This window comes from Sceloporus undulatus, chromosome 9 (assembly GCF_019175285.1).
Source record: "Sceloporus undulatus isolate JIND9_A2432 ecotype Alabama chromosome 9, SceUnd_v1.1, whole genome shotgun sequence".
NCBI classification, from domain to species: domain Eukaryota; kingdom Metazoa; phylum Chordata; class Lepidosauria; order Squamata; family Phrynosomatidae; genus Sceloporus; species Sceloporus undulatus.
In genome coordinates, this window is record NC_056530.1 from 17,906,324 (window position 1) to 17,927,374 (window position 21,051).

General features: G+C 42.5%; 1 protein-coding gene across 1 annotated transcript; it reads left to right on the forward strand.

Moving 5' to 3' along the window:
• Positions 1-933: 933 nt before the first annotated feature.
• On the forward strand, positions 934-19,995 carry FFAR2 (free fatty acid receptor 2). Its single transcript, XM_042440675.1, has 2 exons — positions 934-1,063; positions 17,417-19,995. The coding sequence occupies exon 2, from the start codon at positions 17,428-17,430 to the stop codon at positions 18,451-18,453; it is 1,026 nt and encodes a 341-aa protein (XP_042296609.1). The 5' UTR covers positions 934-1,063; positions 17,417-17,427; the 3' UTR covers positions 18,454-19,995.
• The last annotated feature ends 1,056 nt before the right edge of the window (positions 19,996-21,051 follow it).

Sequence of the window (21,051 nt, forward strand, 5' to 3'; positions counted from 1 at the left end):
TCTGAGCTGCATCCGCACTGCAGAAATATTCCGGTTTGACACCACTTTAAACGTCATGGCTCAATGCTAGGGAATATTGTGAATTGTAGTTTGTTGTGGCACCAGAAGGCTATATGTTTCATAAAACTACAAATCCCAGAATTCCATAGCACTGAGCCATGGTGGTTAGTGGTGTCAAACTGACTTATTTCTGCAGTGTGGATGCAGCCCTGGTTATCAGTATCAGTTTCAGTCTCTGCTTCTGCTTTGTTGTGTTGGTCATCATCATAGTTATCATGGCCTCCTAAAAACCAAAGGTGTACCTGGTCTAAAAGAAGCTGCTCTATCCTTTATCTAGGCTGGTCCTTAGTTGCCAGACATGCAATTTTCCATCAAGTCAATGTGGTCCTTCTGAGGTGGAGCCAAATAGGATATGATGGAAGCAGCATATACTGTATGTGTGAAGGATGGTGACTGCCTTTGCAAATGGAGAAGCCCTACTGTGAGACACAGCTGTAAAGCAGACACTCTTGCTATAGAAATTTGGTGAAATTCAATGAATTGGTCTTCACAACTTCAGTATAAATAATGAAGGTGGATCATTTTGAGAGGCAGTTTGCTGAGGGTAGGCATTGACCAATATTCAATATTCAGTGTATCCATGCCTCCATTTAGTGCCATGAAGAGTTAAAAAGAGAGAAAGGAAGGATTCAAGTGGTGTGAATCAGGACTCGAAAAGAAGGTTAGACCATTTGTGGGTGGCACCCTCAACACGACACTGAAATCGGATGCCTCCTCTGCCTTTTCTTCCATCCCAGAGTTTGTTTCCCTGTTTGAAAAAGAAATTCCCCTCCTTCCACATGTGGAGATCGGCCAGCTTCCTGCTGCAGTTGTGTGTGTCAAGGCACACTGAGAAACAATCCCAGCCTCTTCTCCTGGGCGAGACAGACTGTCTTCAGCTCTGCTTCAGGGGCATGGGAGCTTCTGGACTTCTGGAAGGACAGGCCACTGCTTGATCCCTTGCAGAAGGAGTCCCTCCCTTTGTGGAACCGGTGTCAGAACCAAGCCTGAAATCAGGACAGAGGTGAGAATTGGTTTTTCCTTGGGGCTGGCTTGGGAGATGTGATAAGGAGTTATTGGAGGAATCAGAAACCTCCCTTTACATGCATCGTTCTTAAAGAAGACAGAAGAATGCCATGCGGTATCTAAAGGTAGTAGAGTTATTGCGGCAAAAGCTGTCTTAGGATGGAGTCCAATTCTCTGATGCCTCAAAAATTTGCTCCATGGTTGATGCTCTGTCACATGAAGGAATACTTTAAGTACATAGATGCATTGAGCATATCTTAAAAGGCAGAAACAGTGTGTGTGTGTGTGTGTGTGTGTGTGTGTGTGAGAGAGAGAGAGAGAGAGAGAGAGAGAGAGAGAGAGAGGATGAAATGAGGAATGGGAGATGGGGAGAGGGTCAGTAGGATTACCCCTATAGTTGTATGGTGAGATACGCAACTGCAGCAGCTTTAAGAGCTAGTATTTTTCATTGAGATGTGTGTGTGTCGCAAAAATTGAAACTACAAAAATTGGAAGTGTGCAAAAGTCCACCTTTAGTGGGGGTTTTTAAAGGAAATTTTGTGATGTTAGGCAGAGTTTTTGAAAACTGCAATTTTCACAGACTTTCTCACAATTTGCTAAAACAAGAAACTAGTGAAAAACGACATCCCCACACTGCTACTTCTCTGATCCAAATCACCTCATCCCAAAGCAGATTTTCTCTTTTGGGGGGTATTACATTCCAGTTATCCAAACTTGTTGACCTCCATCTTCTATAACACCTGGCCATTGGCCATGCTGAGTGAGGCAAAAGACAACTGTAGTCCCAAGCTGTCTAGTCTGGTGTCCTTTGTTCAGATCCTGGTCTGGAGGACACCTGGGCTAGAAAATTGTGGGTGTCATATGTGTGTGTTCTCTTGCACATGTGGCTGTAATTTTCTTTTTTGACATAGTGCAAGGTTGCATGAGTGGGGTTCCACAAGTGTAGCCATTTCACACAAGCCCAAGTCCTATTGTTAATCCTGACTAGACATAAGCCATTGAATCAACTGAAGTTACTCATTGACTCACAATTAGCAGTTAATTCTACTTTAGTCTACTCTAGTTGGGACTCTACTCTAGTTAGTTGGGTCCAGTCCAGTTGAGCCTAAACAACAAGATTCTAGCCAAGGAGTTGTACATTTTGGGATGCTATATAACTGTTTGTCAGTACCTTCAGTACATCACTTTATTCACCAGGATTGCAGAAGGAGCACTGTGCATTGCCCATTGTACAGTGGGACAATGAGCAGGCATCTTGGCTGGTATGCAATTGATCGCCCAATGTCAGTACCCTGCAGAAAGGTGGTGAAGCATAACTTCCATGTAACTCTGTCAGTGTAGGTTTATTTTACACAATCAAAATTAAGATTTGGGGGCACATTGTCTATCTTTGTGTTGCACAACTGCACTGTTGCACAGAATATGGTAGTTTTATCCTTGATGCCTCAGCTTTCAAATATCAGAAGCATCACATGGGTTCTTCACATCTTTTTTGATCACTCGACCAGTCCTTCTGTGCTTGGCGTACACATGTGTTTCACATTTTGTGCAGAAACTTTTTGTGCAAATTGCACAGAAGAAATGCCTCCTTGCTTCTTTCTCACCCTAGAAGCAAGAATTATTGCAGGGCCTAGCCATTATTTTCCAGGCTGTTTTAATGTTTTAATGAAGATACAAACTCCTCCCTCCATAACTGTCATCCTTTGGCCAGTGAGGGAGCGAATAGGTTGGCTCAGCTCCACCAGGGCTAGCCTGGAGAAAGAGACTCCTCCCTCCATAACTTTCATTTTCCGGCCTATGAAGGAGTTGACCAGGCAGGGCCAGCTCCACCAAGGGCTAGCCTGAAGAAGAAGAGCCCTTCCTCCGGTCCATCTGCCTTGGTCCAGGCCTCAGAGGGAGAGAAGAATGCTGGACCTGATCCCCCCCCACCATTCCCTTCTCCTTTTGTGTCGTGTCTTTTAGATTGTAAGCCTGAGGGCAGGGAACCGTCTATTATCCCCTCTGTTGTAAACTGCTCGGATTCCCAGTGATTGGGCGGTATATAAATAAAACCTATTATTATTATTATTATTATTATTATTATTATTATTAATGTGTCAAAACAGTTTATCCTACTAAGAATAAGAAATTTTGCTACCATTCTCCATACCCTTAACAACAAACAGAGGATGTTGTCAAGTTTGTATATCACTGTGAAACAGGGATGGAGAACTACGGAGGGCTTGCAGGATAATGTTCTCTTCTTTGGGGGCTGAAGGGACTGCCAAAACACAACATCCCACTCCCCAAAGTGGCCAGAAATCCACTTCTAATTAATAAAAACGATAGCTTTTTAAATTTTAAACAGTAGTGATGTGCTGGATGTTAAACCGATTGGTGCTAAAGACTTCCAAGACGAAAATGCAGAAGAGGGGCATTTGGAGCAGTCTGGAAGGGCAAGGAGCACAAAGACATTTTGGATGGTTCACACGTGGCTTCCACACTGTACTTGGTCTATCCCTACTTTTGGAGGTTGGTTAGACAGCTGTCAAGAAGCTAATTTTCACATGTGCATCAAATGTTTGTTAACCACAATCCTGTACAGTCCAGTATAGTGTAGTAGTTCCATGTGTGGAACATGCTACACTTGGGCATTCACGGATCCTTGAATCTACTATAGAGTATCTGCAGCCTCGCCATGGCCATTCCATGCCTGCTGGATTGGAGAAACATCTGGGCTGTGTGAAATAATGAAACCATATTGTGCAGTTTGTGAGGAGTCCTCTGGAAGCCTCAGTGGATAATGTAGTTATTTTGCATCTGGCTGGAAGACACTTCTCCAATCCCTTACTGGTTTCACCAGACACAGCATGGCCATAGGGGAGAAGAGTGCAGTGTGTTTCAAGTAAGTCTAGGGATTTTCTGGTCAGGGACGGAGGCAGGGAATGAATGGCAACCTCTACTGTTGACCTAAAAGATACACAACCAGGTTGATTTACACTTGTATATCCTACTAACAGTTTGCCAGGCACTGACTAATACAGCAATGAGAGTTGAAAAGAAATCCCTCCCTGCACCCCTCAGTTGTAGGGCCTGACGTATTCCCTCTTGGGCCTCAGTAGCTGCCTGGCAATGTCAAACCGGCTTGCATCAAGGAGATAAACATACTTATTATGGCACCCTGCTCCATGTACCTGAAGTGGCATACAGATTTTTACTGTCTCATAAAATAGGAGGCACTCCAGATTTCCATGTGACCACCACAGTGTCACAGTTCAGAGTATATCCTCTCTGTGTTTTACAATACAGTACTAGCATGTGACTCTCCATCTCCCAACAAGTTCAAAAATAAATTAAAATAGAATAGAATGCTCTCACTTTATTGTCCTACAGCATTATAAAACTCACCATTTCATTAAAACAATGTCTACTCTGTGGCTATGGCACTTGTATTGTGCTTCAGTGGATACACATGGTATATTGTGTAATAACTGTATAGTTTACATTGGACAGTTAGGTAATATCTCTTGACCGTAAAGATGGAACTGCAGTATTTTTTTCCAGCTTCAAAGGAGTCTTGTTTGTTACCTCATAGGCCTAGAAATCCATTTGGATCTCACAGATCTGGCAAATAGTGAACCACACTTCTAACTATGGGCCTCTGACTAACATAATGTTTGAGGCTCACTGAAGAAAGCAGTGGTGGCTGGTGGCTTCCATATTAATCAAGTGGTAGCACTTTTAAAGTCTGGACTAAACCTCAGAGTCAGATTCGCTACCCCACTGACAGGGAAACTAGGGTGATGCATGCATAGGTAACACTGGTTTGCATGTGTATATATTTTCTTTTGGATTCAGTGCAAGGAGGTATTCTCTATCCAAGGCTAATAAGCTCCAAGGAGTCAATGCTGCTGCTGTTGACCAGCCGAGGCAACAACTACAATTCAGACAATGAAGGAATAGCTTGTCTGAGCTGCAAGGCAAAGTGAAATGCGGGGGACACTTTCTGGGGGAAGCACTTTTGTTTCTTTTCCCCTTGCAGCTGAGATCAGTTACTTCTTCATTACCTGAGTTTTCCCCTGCTCCCCAGCCAGGCTACTAGATGACTGTAGAAGTGATCCCACAAAGCTTGATAACTGTTGGGGTTGGAGGAGGGCACTGAACTGTGTAGCTATAGCATCATACCTGAGATTTAAGATCTCAGCCATTGTGCTTTGGAAAAAGTACACTGGACCTCCCCTGAATTACAAACTCTAGGATCAGATATATCATACAAAGTGAAAGGACTGTACTCCCCCTACTACCTTAATTCTAGTTCCCTGTGATGAATGGAAAAGGTCCTGTAAGAAGGGTTTTTCACTTTATGAAGCAGGTTTGGTTTAGGAAATTCAGCAGTCTGTGACAAAATTTGGCAGAACGTCACCTCAAATTCCACTTGCAGAAGCTGAACAGAATGTCAACTGAATATCATGTCAGTCCAGGCAATGGGACAGCATCTTTTACAGCATCCAAGAGATCATGTTATGCTACAGAGTGCTGGGACAACCACATGGCACATGAAATTAAGTCCTTCAATACCTCACTATTTAATCCAGCTCCATAGCACCTTGGACGCAGGACAGGTCCTGTATTTGAGGTCCTGTAGGCTATGCTTACAGAGTTATTGTCACTGCCAGAAATACCCACCAAGCACATTTGTGGGCATTTCTAGACAGGGAGCATGAGTATCTGTTGTTCCTTATATGAGCCGAAGCCAATTTTGGGTTTCTATCCCTCTTAGAGGCAGATTAGAGAATTCTCAGAGGGCTAATTTACAGAGTAGATAAAAAGAGCTGAAGAGATGTAACTCTTTCCCACCAGTTCTGTTCTGTAAATATTGACATCAAATGCTCTCTGGATGGGTGTACTTTCAGCAAATATCTGGTATTTAAACTAGATGTTTCTCTCTGATTATTTAGCAACCGTCAGGATTGAATACAACATGCACTCCTCCAGATGTTATAAGATATGCCCACAATCCTGATAGTGACATACAAGCATGTAAGTGTGGCTTACAGGTGGATAGGTTTGGTTTTAGATAGAGTGCAGAATATATTCCATAGCCCTTTGTGCAATGTCCAAAACTCTCTCCTCAGCTATTGGGGACACTGCATTTTCTAGTAAGACTGAAACCAGATTGAAATGAATCTAGATGGTCTATCTTACCCAGGAATGCTGGATGTTTGATCTTGCCAAAGAGTGTGATACCGGAGATCTGCTGTGAAATTACCCAATATGGTCGAGTTTGGGGAGCATTTTTCAACCAAGCTCTTACCACTGTTTCTGTTTGTTCTGCTAAATGTCTTCTATGGCAATTCTATAGCAGACTGGGGCAATTTGTTTTTTTCCATCCAGGGAATACAGTGCACCCTTGCTTTACGTGGGGGATCCGTTCTGGACTCCCCCACGTAAAGCAAATTATGCGTATGCTCGAGCCCCATTTAAATGAATGGGGCTCGTGCATGCAGCGGTGCAACAGTGCAGCAGTGCACACACACCACGGGCGCATGACCCATTAGTCCCTATGGGCCACGCCACCCCTTCCTCCCCATGCGGCTTTCAGCGTATGCTGAAAGCCGCGTAAAGCGTACCTGCGTATGACACAGGCGCACTGTAGTTGCATTTCTTCAATTTGGCTGGTATGGATGGGTGAGAATTTTGCTCCCTTGGAGGCCTTTCCCAAAACTCAGCCATGATATAGACAATGGCATCTGCACAAACTGACAGAGTGCAAAGGGTTCAGCATACTCCTGCACCTGTCCTCTCTTCAGCCGTCATGGCTGGTTCCATATCAACTCCAACCACTTTCCTATTATAAAGGGAACATTAGACAAAGTTGACAGGTGGCATTAATTGTAGACTGCTCAGGAGTTTGCATGTTCAGGGTCACTATTATCAATAGGTGTGTTGTCTTCTGGGTAGGTTGGCTGGTTTGCACCAACAAAAAATTGCCTGACTGTCATGTATCCAAGATACTCGCTCAGTCAAGGCAATGCGATTTCCATCTTTTGTAAATCAAGCATCTAAATATTCAAACCAGGTACACCATGTTATCATATTAAAAACAGCAAATAGTCTTGTGGTGCCTATTAAGGTTCACCAGTTTTCTTTGGCAAAGCATTGATGGACTGGAGCCAACTTTATCAGATGCTTATCAGCCTAGTAAGGCACCAGAGGCCTTGGGCTGAGCATTTTAAATGCTCCTCTCTATATCCCAGGATTCCACAGCACGAAAACACAGCAGTTAAAATGGAATCATAGTGCTACAAATACATACTGTGAATGGGTCCCTATTCACTGATATGGGAGCTACCAATCATTTATGAACAAAACTGTTTTAGCTTTGTGGTTGTTACAGTGGTTGCAGTGCAATCCTATGTATGAAGGCTCAGTGAGAGTCATTCATAGATAAGCTTGCCTAGGCTTGCAGCTTCAGTATTCATTCTGGTTTATTGTTAGATTGAGATTTTGAGGAGGTCATGGGCATGTTCCCTGATGAGATGCTTTCCAGAGTGGCCTCATTTTTTTTTACTATTATTATTATCATCACTGTACTCACTATTTATCCTAGTCCAGAAGGAGAGGTCAAGGCAAGCAGGGACCTATCTCTTTACTCTTCTCAAAATTTGGAAGAGCTACTTTTTGTACTACACTACTAGCCATATTGACCAGGCTGGATGGGTGACTTTGGACACTACAGTCCAAAAAAGTAACTTTTCTGAGCTCTTCTGCCTGCAGTCTTGGGGAAAACAGTTAAGCGGGAAGCCCTTGCAAAGACAAAGGGGAGAAGCTGGGTTGGAGAGCTGAGATGATCAGCTGCAAGCCCCTCTGCTGGGATATAGGCCTTGGCATACCTCTAGAAGTGCTGATCCCTGACACCAAGCAAAGGGCACTGCCAGGTTTCTAGTGCTCAAGGAGGATGATTAGACAGAGAGCTACTTTACACATATCAGCTGCCTGGAAATGGTTTCAGCTAGATATGAGAAGCAATTTTGCTTCTTTTGCAGTTTTTGATAGCATTCCCCCCATCCCCCAGATGAGTCTGCAGTGAGCAACCATCTGATATTTAACCCAAATATTTACTGTCCAGTTATTTATCAGTAGCAGTCAGGATTTAAGAGGGCCATACACTTTGCAACCAACATTTGACAGTTATGTGACAGCTGAGCTGCCACAGCACACAGTAAATCTCTTGCTGATTTCATTCCATCATTTACGAGGCATTCTTACACATGTTTATGTGGATGTAAGCCCCTCTGACATCAATACTGGTTCATTCATCTGTGATGATACACCCGTTGCTTTGCAGCTGAGATCTGTCTACCTTCTACTAAGAGACTTAACTTCTTGAGACATGGTGGAGTTCTCTGGGAAATGACATCTTTAGCAACTCACACTGACACATTTTTAATATGGCATCCAGCAAAGGGAAAAATCAGAAACAGTAATTTATGGTGCCAAAACGGCAACCAGGAATGTCCCTGTTTCAGCTTCATTTTGATGACCATTTTCCAGAAAATTTAAAAATTCCTTCATAATCAGGATAGAAAAAACTTGAGATTGAAACCAACTTTTTTGAGTATCCCAACCTAGTGAGTGCTTTGAAAAAGTTTAGACCTGTGTATCCACCCATGTCCATTATCCTTTTGGTGTCTTACATATTTGTAAGTTTCCCTATGGAAGTGGTTGGACATTTTTGTCCAATGCCTAAAGTCTGTACCAAGATTGCCGAAACAGAGTCTCATCCATGGTGCCATTGTGCATGGATGAGCATGGATCCACAATGATACAAACTGTGCAGTGTGCATTGTGGATGCAGATGTGCATGCAAATTGAGTATTGTAATTCATTAACAAGTTGATGGTGAGTAACTCCACAAGTGTAAAGTTATGCTCTGTCTCCTTAATGCAGGAACTCAGTCCATATTTGTGGTGCTGGATTTGTGTTGCCACCTTTGTTTTCCAAGCGAGCACCTGTTCCTTAACATATGCAAGCTTAACACAAAGCTAGCAAGCTTCTTTTATATGAGAAGTCATTTTACACTCTCCCACCTCTTTTCTTCTTTGGCTTCTGCCTTCGTAGTTCTTTTAGTAGCATTTACACTGGGAGGATAGTGAAGGAGGGCTGGAGAAACACACAGGTTTGGTGCAGTAAACAAGGCAATAACCAAATCTTGACCTGGGCAAAAGTAAGATTCAGCTTTAGGTGATCGTACTGTACGTGTTCATGCCTGCCTACAACAGGCAAGGTAAGCAACAGCTGCCTCCAGAATCCCTTATTGAGTATCTTTACATAGCAAAACACAGAGAAGAAAAATAGAACAGATAAGCCCACTTCATCAGGTACACCCAAGATGTTTGTTTTAAAATACAGATCTTTAAGTCTGGCCACCAAATTGAAAACCATAAGAAAAGTGGACGCTGGTGACAGAAAAAGTCATCTCTGGGTATATTTAAGAAGAAGCTTTCACATGGCCTCTAGAAGGTTCAAAAGGTTTTGTACTTGATCTGGTTGTTTCATTTTGCATGTGCACATTATTAGCTTTGAAGAAGATATTTACTGAAGCATATTGGATTGCTTTCCTTTTGGTGACATGCATGTGTGTAAGGACCTATCCCTATTCTTGCTAGGTTATTTCTGTCTCTGGTACCAAATTATCTGTTGAAAAGGTGATGTCCAGAAACGCATGCACTTTGGTAACCCAGATATACCTGTATGTATCCGTCAGTTGCAATACAATCTTCTCCATGCTGGGAATAGGTATATTTGTTAAAAGTTGACTGGGGCAAATAGGGGAGAAATGCATTTCGTTTTGTTTTTGGAGAATATTCCAATATGTCCAATTGGTTTTTCATAGTCAAGATGGGAACCTGAAGTTTAAAGAATTCAAATGCAAGAGAAGCCAAAGAGACATACTTTCCACCCCTGGCCCATAGGAATGGCAGGATAGCAGGGAATACCAAGTATTGTAGGCTATATTTCAGAGGAAGGAACTGGCAAAACCACCTCTGACTATTCCTTGCCTAAGAAAGCCCAATGAAAAACATGGGGTTGTCATACCTTAAAAGACAACTTGAAGGCACACACGTACACAAGCACATGTTAGTCTTCTCCAGCAGGTGAAAATGGTGACAAGCAATTAAAAAGCCAAGCTCTGCCAAGGATCTTAAAACAGCGAGAGGCCATGTACCCAAGAACAATTTTTACAAGCGGCATTTGAGCCAGAGATGGGAGAAGAGAGTGCTATTACCAGTCTGTTTACATTCAAGCTCCTGGTTTTTCACCTTCCCCCTCGGGGATGTATTAAGTTCTCAGCTTATGATTTATCTTTTGAAGACACTAATGGATAAATAATCCCCCCACTTGGGTGGCAGCCCTGCCTCTTTCACCCACACGCCATTTAGACTGGAGACAAGCAAGTTGCTGGCAGAGAGATGCAGTTGTGAGATGTGCAGGAGGGAAAAGGGAGGCATACAGAATGCTGGAAATGCAGACCCAGAAGGGGAAGGGTAAAACCAGAACTTGGACACACTATTTTTCAGGGCTGAAATTGTCTAGGTCAGTGATACTCAAAATAGTGGGCTGTGGACCAGTCTGTAAGCCAATTGGACATAATGATGGTGCCATTCCTTGGAACATGGAGGATGGAACACCTGATCTCCTGCAGCAGATAGCATAAGAAGGACTCTAGGTATCTTAAAATGGTATAATCCCCACTTTATGCTAGGGCTCATTCCTATTTACATTTAAACCGGTTTGCGATTCGCCTTTGTTCTGTGTTGGTAAATCTATTCCAAACGGTTCCTTCTATGAAAACAGATCTTTTCATTATCCTCTTCTTTTTTTGGCACGATTGTCATCCGCGCTAGTTTGCGTCACTTCAAAATGCATGTCAATCATTTGTGTGTCATCACAGATATATGTACAGTGGTACCCCGGGATACGAATTGATCGCGTTACGAAATTTCCGGGATACGAAAAAAATAGATAGGAAAAAACTGTTCCGGGTTACGATATTTTTTTCGGGTTACGAAAAAAATATCGGCGCGAAATTCAAATGCGAAGCGCGGCTAGCGGCTTTCCAGCCTTTTTCGGGTTGCGAAATGTATCGGGTTACGAACGCCGCGGCGGAACGAATTAATTTCGTAACCCGAGGCACCACTGTATTAAAATAAATTGATAGAAGATTCGAGTCATTGGTTTTGCAATTACTTGTCTCTCCAATTGCAAGCACTCGCAAAATCGGTGAACTGAATCTTATATCAATTTTATCTTCAAAAAAACATGTGCCCAAAGGTCACACCGCAAGCACAAAAGCAGTGCTGAGAGAGGAGGGGAATGGTGGATCTACCAAAAACTGAGGAGGAGTGGTAAACACCCCTCTGCCATTAATCCCTCCCCTCCAGAATGATGTGATTCAGATCCATCATTCCCACTTGTTGAACATGCTTCAGAATCGATTCTTTTCAAAAAACCACTAGGAAACTAGAGTCTGGAAAAACTTGGGGGTTTGTGTTTGCCTCACTTTATCGAGACAGAAATTGATCAAACTAGGATCGGAACCAGTTTCAAATGGGAACAACACCAACACCGGTTACATCTTATTTTCATCTGTGGACATTTGAACAGTACAAGGCCTAATGTACTCTATGTGGGGCTGCCTTCAAAGAGTGTTCAGAAATTTTAGCAGGTCCAAAGAGCCGCAGTCGGATTATTAATTACAGGGATCGCTTGTTACAACCACCCGACTGTCTACCAGTCTGCTTCAGGGCACAATTTAAAGTGCTGGTGATGACTTATAAAGCCCTAAACCACTTGGATCCTGGCTATTTGAAATAATATTATCTCTCTTTGTGAGCCCATTGGAGCTCTGAGTTCTTCTTCAGAAGAAGCCCTTCTCTCTGTTCCACCACCTTCTCAGACTTGGTTGGTGGGAACGCAGGAGAAGGCTCCCTTGGTGGATGCTCCTAGACTTTGGAACTCCTTCTCTAGGGAGGTTAAGATGCCCACCCTCCTCTCCTTCGGTTGGCAAGTCAAAGCATCCTTATTCTGAGAGGCTTTTAGAAACTGACTGGGAAGGCCTTTTATTGGTATGCTGTGCTCTTTTGTAGTTTGCCTTTTAATGAGTCTCAATGGCTTTAACTTTAATTGTCTTTTAAGCCTTTTAAACATCTCTTATCTTTATACTTTTTATCGATGTTTCCATGCAGTTTCAAACCATACTGTTTTTAATAGGTTGTAAACTGCCTATATGGGGAAATATGAGAAATAAATGAACTAACTAACTTAATTTTGGACCACCCTTCAAATGTAAAATCTGGACCCTGCATCATTCTACTTGATGGTTCATGCTTACTATACTCATTTCTCTCAGACTATTGTGGCATATTTTCTGGGTGCTATACTATACTAAGCTACACCAATAGTCCTTGAATAACAGATTTCAGAGTGCCATGAAAGACAGCAAACAGACCATTAGTGGGTTCGCCATATCAAAGGTTGAACATATTGTGGGGGAGTAACTCAGAAAGATTTGCATCCCTCCTTACAAGCAAATGCTCCACCTTGAAGGGATGCTATTTTCGTGTTTCTCTTAGGCAGTGAACCACTTCGCTCCAGCTTTGTCACATTCAAATATTGATTCTATTTCCCTTCTTTGGCCTCCTCTAACCTGGTAAAAGGACTTGCTGTTACTCATTTGTTTTAAGTAAAGGAACAGCTGTACCTCAGGTCTTCCCCGTTGGCTCGGGTGAGAGAACATAACAATGCCATTAAAGCAAGATGAAGATCATGCCTCCCAGTTCTCATCTTCACAGGGCAACTTTATGATGGATACATTGCAGAGGTAATGGAGTCTTGTAGCATCTGAATATGTATGACTGCTTTTATTTATATAAGACTGTGGGAGGCTAGTTTTTCTCTCTCTCTCCGAACTGTAGTCCTTCTCCTTTCACATTGCACAATTATAGTCAGCATCTGCGCTACAGAAATAATCCAGTTTCACATCATTTTAACTGCTACAGATAAATGCCATCTAAGGATCTTTTTGGAAAGCTCTTTGTTAATTTATTAGCTTCCATAAACTCAAACTTTGGAATTCTGGGAACTGTAGGTGTTCGTGACATTGAGCTTTCTCTGCAAGAGAGGTCTGATGTCACAGCAAAGTTCCCTGACTCCCATAGCATTGAACCATGGCAGTTAAAGTCGTGTCAAACTGGATTATTTCTGCAATGTGGATGCAGCACCAACGTTCTGTTTGCATTTTAACTGCCCTGGTTCCGTTCTATGGAATGATAGATTGACAGAAAAGATTAGTACTCAGAGTTCTTAGCCAGGGAAGTCTGTGCTTCATCAAACTGCGAACCTCAGGATTCCATAACATGCTGCCATGACAGTTAAACTGGAATCATTCCAATATAACTATGTAATGTGAAAAGGCCCTGGGAAGGCAAAGAGGTTTTGTCAGGTCTTTCACTTGTCTGGTCCTGTCCTGAGAAGCTTCAACTGGTTGGCTGCTACCTATTTCATTCAGACGATTTGTTTGCATCATGGTTCAGTGAAGACATTGGTTATAAATCATATGTTGCTATTATAAGCTGCCTTGAGCTCCCCTTTTTTAAAGTGGAAAGGTTGAGTAGTAAGGAAATGGGATCTGAGACATCCAGACTTGGCATACCATTGAACTGTCCTGATTTGTCAGGGATAATCCAAGTTAATCTTCTGGCATTCCGCTTTTTCAGCTACTTAAAAAATATCCCAGTTTCTCTCTTCTCCTCCAAGTTTGTCCACAGGATATTTAGTGATTGCAAACTGAGTTCAAAGTGAAAATGTAGTTTGTCCTCAGCAATGGGGAGAGGAGATAAATGGATGTAATCTTACCCTTCCCAAGAGTATCCAGCAAAAGCAAGCTTCTTCAGCCTCTCCTAAATTGTCTCTTCTTCCCATTCATCACTTTTGCCATCTTGACCACACTTTGATACACACAGTCTATGTTGGGGATGCCCCATAGGCAGGTTTGGTGGCTTTGCTTTAACTATAGCAGACTGTACCTGAGTTCACTGCGTACTGGTGATTCTCTTATCAGAAGGCATGCATCTAAAATTCACCCCTGAATTTCTTTCTGGGTTTTGGAATTTGGAATAAACTTCTCTGTAATCTAATCTCCACTGCAGAAATAATGCAGTTTGACACCGTTTTAACTGTTATGGTTTTATGCTATGGAACCCTATAGCTTGAAAGATTGCCGAATGCAAAACAGATATTTTGTGCAAAGGAAGAAAAAACGCTTAGGAACCTGGAGGGCAGATTTTGCCAAGGCCTTAATAGGAACCGGCGGAATGGGAAACAGTGCCAAATTGTACAAGTTCCAAAACTGGAATTAATTGTAGATGTTTTTCTGGTTCAGCTACAATTTTGGTGGAACAGAACAAAGAGCAGCGCTAGCCAATTTTAACTGTCTGATAAATGACTATGGAAGTGGGTTCATCTCTATTTAACAGCCCCGTATAAGTCCTGAGGATCAGAGACACACTTGCAATCCTGAAGAATACTGTTCAATTATATACAGACTGAAATACTACTTAAAAATATAAAATAAAATCCATTTGTATACATCCTGATGTTTTGTCTCACTTTTACACTGGGTTCCATTTGATATTTCATTTCTGTGTGTGAATCTGGCTTGACTATAGAGTTCCATGGATCAGGGGGATTTACCTGCCAGATTCTCAAGATGTCACCTGCGGAGACAGTAGCTTCAGACATTATTTGTCTACAGTGACTCCAAATGTTTGCATTACTTAACAATGTCCTCCATGGATCTGAGAATATTTTTCCATCCCACGTGACAAAGATCTCCTTCTGTCCCCTATTCCCATTCTTACCTTCTTTGCCAAGGATTGCTCCCCTTCTCCCCATATCTATGAAAGCCAGACTCCCAGAAATAACTAGATCACTGGAGAACATTCTAAATATATCAGAAAACTACAAATCCCAGGATTCCATGGGATGGAACCATAAAAGAAAATCAGATTGTATACTCATCCTGTGTGGATCATAGAATCATAGAATCGTAGAGTTGGAAGAGACCACAAGGGCCATCCAGTCCAACCTCCTGCCATGCAGGAACTCTCAATCAAAGCACACCCCTATTTTCTAAATTTGCATCTGTGCATAAAGGCGGACACATGGCAATTTTGTCAAACCGTGTTCTTATTTTTGGCAACATGTTGCTTCTTCTCTTGGGGATATTTATAAATGGCTGTCCTAACCCTGCCCTATGTCCATTAGCAATAGCTAATTGTAGCTTTTTCTAGCAGCACTATGATCTCGACTGGAATTTAGTTAGATGGCTTGTGTATTTTTTTTTATCTGTATTTATTTAGGTTCCACTTCCTGTTCAGATAGGTCTTGCTCAAGAGAAGTGACTAGAACAGAAATGAAAAGTAATGAAAAAGAGAGTCCCAAATTGTAATCGAAAAATGTGCGAGCAAATGAGCTATATTTTTGAATCCTTTCCCTTTTAAAACTGATTTAAAACACAGGTTTAAAGGAGGGCACTGGGAATGATGCAGCACTCCAATTACTGTTAGACTGTAACCTCCAGCAATCTGCACCATCAGATACACTCAGTAAAGGTGCTGGAAGATACAGTCCAACAACATATGGATACTCTACAATTCCTACCCTTGTGTTGAACCCATGGTTTAAACCAGCCCTTGGTCTTCCAGATGCTTTGAACTAGAACGTCTACAATCTCTTGGCCATGCTGAATGGGCTTTTGGGAGCTGATATCCGAAACATCTAGAGGGTGCCAAAGTTCCCTACTGATGATATAAAATCATATTTATTGCTACTTTGAGCAGACCCATTGAAATTAATGGGACAAATCAGTCACAACTTCAGCGGACCTGCTTCAAGCAAGATTAACCCTGGATTCAACCAAGACTGCTTTTGATGGTACACAGAGTGAAAGCATTGGAGATGGCAAGAATAAACAGCAACCAAGAATCAATGAAAATTTAGCTTTGAAATAAACAGACTCACTCTCTCGCTTGACTACGTGCCATTTAGAAACACAGCTGCTTTTAGGCCTACAACAGAATCCATGTTTAAATAACAGAGCCCACCAAAATTTGACTGCATGTAAATTGGGACCAGGATTAGAAAGCCACAAACAAGAGAGAACACATTGTAAATGACTGTCTACACCTCTTCTAAACTTTGCCTTTCTTGCTAAAATAAGGGAGATGGAGCAGATAACAGTCTCCCTTGAGGTTATACTGAACTAGTGTATAAACAGCATTAAGAGCAAAAGACGTAGAAACCCCTATGATCGGTTTGGTCACCATAAGTCAGAGACAACTCAAAGGCACACAACAACAACAGCGAGCAAAAAATTCACAGTCTTCACATGATAGTAGCTTACAATTTGTATAGTGATTTCATAAGTTAAGCATATATTGCCTAATATCCTATTAGGCAGCTGATATAGCCAGCTCCGCATACACATTATCGAACCTTAAAACTAAGTAGTAAGGTAAGTCAATATTTGTTAATCTATTTATTGCTATTGGTGGAAGGGATAGGATTTTAAGAGATTAGCTTGCTTAAAGCCATCTAGCAAGTTCAGGGCAGTGGTAGGATTTTGTTATTTGTGTGTATATCTTGAAAACAGCAATCCTTGAACACACCAAGCTGCCATTTCTTCAAGCTTCTAACAATTGCATATAAATAATACATATGCTATAATAGATGTTTGCAGCTTGACTGAAACTACAGGTGGTCGGTCCTATACTTGTTTCAGTCAAGCCACATACATCTATTATAAGTGTCATTTATATGCAATTGTTTTGCACTTGAGTCAAGCCACATACCTCTATTATATGTGTGATTTATAGGCAATTGTGGTTAATACTTGGTTTATTTTACTAGCTTTCTACATATGTTTTTGATATACGTGTGGTTGTTTCCTGTGAGTTTCAATCAAGCCACATACTTCTATTATTATTTATGTGCGGTTCTTTGGAGCTTGTTTGGAGTCAGGCCACATATCTTTATTATATGTGCAACGTATATACAATTGTGGTTAGTACTCTGTTTATCTTACATGCCTTTTAGCATGTTATTGATTGTTTCCTGTTGTATTAGTCCAGCTCTTACTGACTGCTATAAGAACTGCCCCTGTCTTGTCCCTTCATAGTGAATAGGTTCAAACGTCTTGTATATTTGTGTACAAAATGCAGAAGGGATGTACCTTGTGAGATAACTCTTGATTTTTGCACATTTATGCAGTTTGTGTGCTCCATATTGATCATTTTCATTTCTTTTGCAGAAACCAAAAGGATGGCTATGACACCGCATGACACTCTCGTCCTTGCCGTCTACCTCTTTGCCTTCTTGGCTGGACTCCCTGCCAACCTCCTGGCCTTCTACACATTCCTGGTGAAAGTGCGCAAGAAGCCAGCCCCCATAGACATCCTTCTGTTCAACTTGACCATCTCTGATGTTATCCTTTTGCTCTTCCTACCCTTCAAGATGATGGAGGCTGCCTCCGACATGACGTGGCCTTTGCCCACCTTTCTCTGCCCGCTGACAGGCTTCTGCTATTACAGCAGCATCTACATCAGCACCCTCTTCCTCACAGCCATCAGTGTGGAGCGCTATTTAGGCGTTGCCTATCCCATCAAGTACAAGTTGAATCGTAGGCCGGCCTATGTGATAGTGGCCAGCTTTTTCTTCTGGTTGCTTGCCTGTTCCCACTGCAGCATTGTCTACATTGTCCAATACCAGATGCCAGACATGAATGAGACTGACCCCAACCCAACCAATGTCTCCAAATGCTATGAGCGATTCTCCCCCAACCAGCTTGACATCCTCCTCCCGGTCCGGCTAGAACTTTGCATTACCCTCTTTTTGCTCCCGTTCTTTGTCTCCCTCTTCTGCTACGTCAACTTAATCCGCATCCTGACCTCCTTACCCAACATCCAAGCCCGCAGGAAGCAACGGGCGGTGGGCCTGGCGGTGGTGACATTGCTCAATTTTGCGATCTGCTTCGCTCCCTACAACATTTCCCACATTGTGGGTTTCATTCAGAACCAGAGCCCCACCTGGAGAGTCTATGCTTTGCTCCTCAGCACCCTCAATGCTTCCTTAGACCCAGCGATCTTCTACTTCTCCTCCACTGCCATCCAAAGAACCTTTTCTGATTGCTTTGCTGGAGTGGGCTGCAAACTCCAGGCTTTAATGCCATCCTGTTACCAGCTTTGTTTGCCCTGCTGTGAGGCTGAAAGAGATGGCAATGGGGTTGACAAGTCCTCTCTTTCTAACAGGGGCGAGCTGCCTCCAGAAAGTCTCGGGAGAGGGAGGTAGTCCTTGAGGAGTATTGTTTGAGTGTACTTCAGGTATTGGGATGAAAGAGATTATCTGTCCGGAGTAAGAGAAACATTTGTTCGCAATGACTCTAACTACCTTCAAGTACTTCATAGAGTTTCAGTCTACCTCCTACGAAAGGTCCGCATGGAGTCTTCTCCACAGCTATCATGACTCTCCTTATGGATCACCTAGGTGATGACTATCAACCAAGCACTAAATATAGTGAATTGATTTGCTTTCACTGGAATCCATTCTCTGTGGTCCATAAAACACTGTCTCCCAAGAGCCAGAAAGGGATCTGAGTTGAGAAGCTGCCTTATTGGAACAACTCTTTTCCATTTCCAACTAGCCTATTTATGTCACATGGAAAACTGATCTCATTTCATAGTTGATGCCTAACAGTTCAGCCTTCATCTGCTTATGGCTGTCATGGCTAGACTGCTAAGATCTGGTGTGAACCATCTCAGGATTTGAACCCTTTACTGCTGGGCATGGCTTGCTGCTTGCACTGAAGGACAATTGTGCTTTCTTTATCTGACTTTCTTTCTTGCTATCCACTCTTGTAAGGCTGTTCCACTTTTGATGTCAACCAGGAAATTCAGAGTTCAGACTTCCTGTTCCAGAAAAGACTTTGCCATTTGATGTAATCAATAGGAGGATTGGTATCATTTATACAGATTACACAAACCCTCGGGGCTGTTAAATGGGTTTTAAAAGCAAAGCAAAACACAGCTCACTGGGATTGCGTATTTCAGGAAGAACGTCTTGCTGACAGTATTAATACATGAGTTTTTTATTGTAGAGAATTAAACTGACAAACAAACCTGTGGTTAGCTGTGTTTTTATGAGCATGGGTTTGTCACTCTTACTCAGAAAAGGTTGGTAGGGGATTCTATCTCTTCTGCCTCACAATCTGATTAATTGCTGCCCTCCAGAAGGAAGTAAGATAGCCACCTGCTCTTAATAATGTTTGTGGATTCATCATATTTCCCAGACTCTGCTCAGAACAGCAAAAGGGCTTCTGCTACAGAGTTCTTCCTCCCTCATCCATAGGAGAAGTCATAATTATTTCGTGAAGAAACAGAGTAAACCAGGGTACACCACCATCACTTTCCAGAGGTTTTGACTACAAGTCTCATAGGCCTTAGCCATCTGTACCATTGGCAAGGGCGTATGAGACTTGTAGTCCAAAACCATTGAAAAGCCCTTGTCGATGGTTAAGATGGCTAGGTAGGGCTGATGGAAGCTATCATTCAAAAATATCTGGAGTTTCACTCCTGAAAATGTGCAGTGCCCGATTGCACATGATTGCCATACAGAGCAATTCCCCCCAAATTTCTTGGGCACCCCCTTGACTTAAACTGGACATCCATGTGCTGTAGGAGTGCAACTCCCATCCGTCTTTTCTAGCACTGTCAATAGAAACGGATGATAGGTATTGTAGTCCAACACCCTCTACATTAGGGGATGGCAGCAGTGGTGAGCTAGAGGGCTGAATTAGCCTTCCAGGAGGTCTTGGAGAGCTGTGCATCTCCACCACACCTGTTCTTGCAAAATAATATAAAACCATTTTGCCCTCAAACATTATCATGGGGGGGGGGGCATTTTTCTGTTTGGGGACCATCCTGGGTCATTAGGGCTATGAGATACCTTTTGTAATATCAGAAAGTTATCCGAGGTCAATTCCTGCTTTCTTCCTGTTTCAAAAAAGGCCTATCCTGTGCCTAAGCTGGCCTGGGAACTCCCCAACAATTGTTGGAAATGTCCCCCAAATCCCCTAGAAAGCCTTTTGGGGCATTTTTAAATATATATATATTTATCACTAGCAGGGGTGCCCCCCCCCCCAAATGATTGGAATGCCATCTACACCTGTAGAGTACAGAGGGTCAATTTTCTCATCTCTAGCTTAAAGCCTGGTGGGTAATAGAGCCTAACATTCCCAGCACAGTAGAGATGAAGCTACCCCCCACACTCCAAACTGTAAGACCGCAACAGTCACTAGCCTGACTACTCTGTCCCCCCACCCACCCCATGTTGCATTTATTCTTGTAAACAGTATGACTAGATCCTCAGTTATATTGTGGTGACCCTAAGCTCCTAGGCTTTGATCTTTTGTATACTGTCTGATGACTCATTGTTAAACACAGTGGGACTTTCTCTGGAATAAGCGCATGCGGTGTCAGACTTGACATTTTGTGTTGAATTGCATAAATCAGTTTGTTAAAAGGTGGGAATTTCTGGAGCGGGGCCTTCAAGAGAGAGGCAGATATACCCCCTCTTGTTCTGAAATGATTTGCCTACTTTAGGGTGCATGGAGGAACATGACCAATGTGTCAGTGAATAAAGTCACTTATTTATTATCCCAGTACAATTCTTCTTTAATTTTTGTTGTCATGTAGAGGTGGAAGGGGCCCCAAAGTGTGTCTGTCTCTGTGTGTGTGTCAACTGAGGTGGCCTCAACCCAAACTATGTCCTTAGTGTTAAATCTTATGGATCCCCATAATTAGAACCATAAAGCTTTTCGTAGGAGACACTCTGGTTCTCTAATCCAAAGTGTTGTCCCCCCAAATGTTCATAGATTTCAGTGCCCATAAG

Bases quoted from the DNA above. Each gene is read 5' to 3' on its own strand.
- FFAR2 (XM_042440675.1), top strand. From the start codon at position 17,428: ATGGCTATGACACCGCATGACACTCTCGTCCTTGCCGTCTACCTCTTT.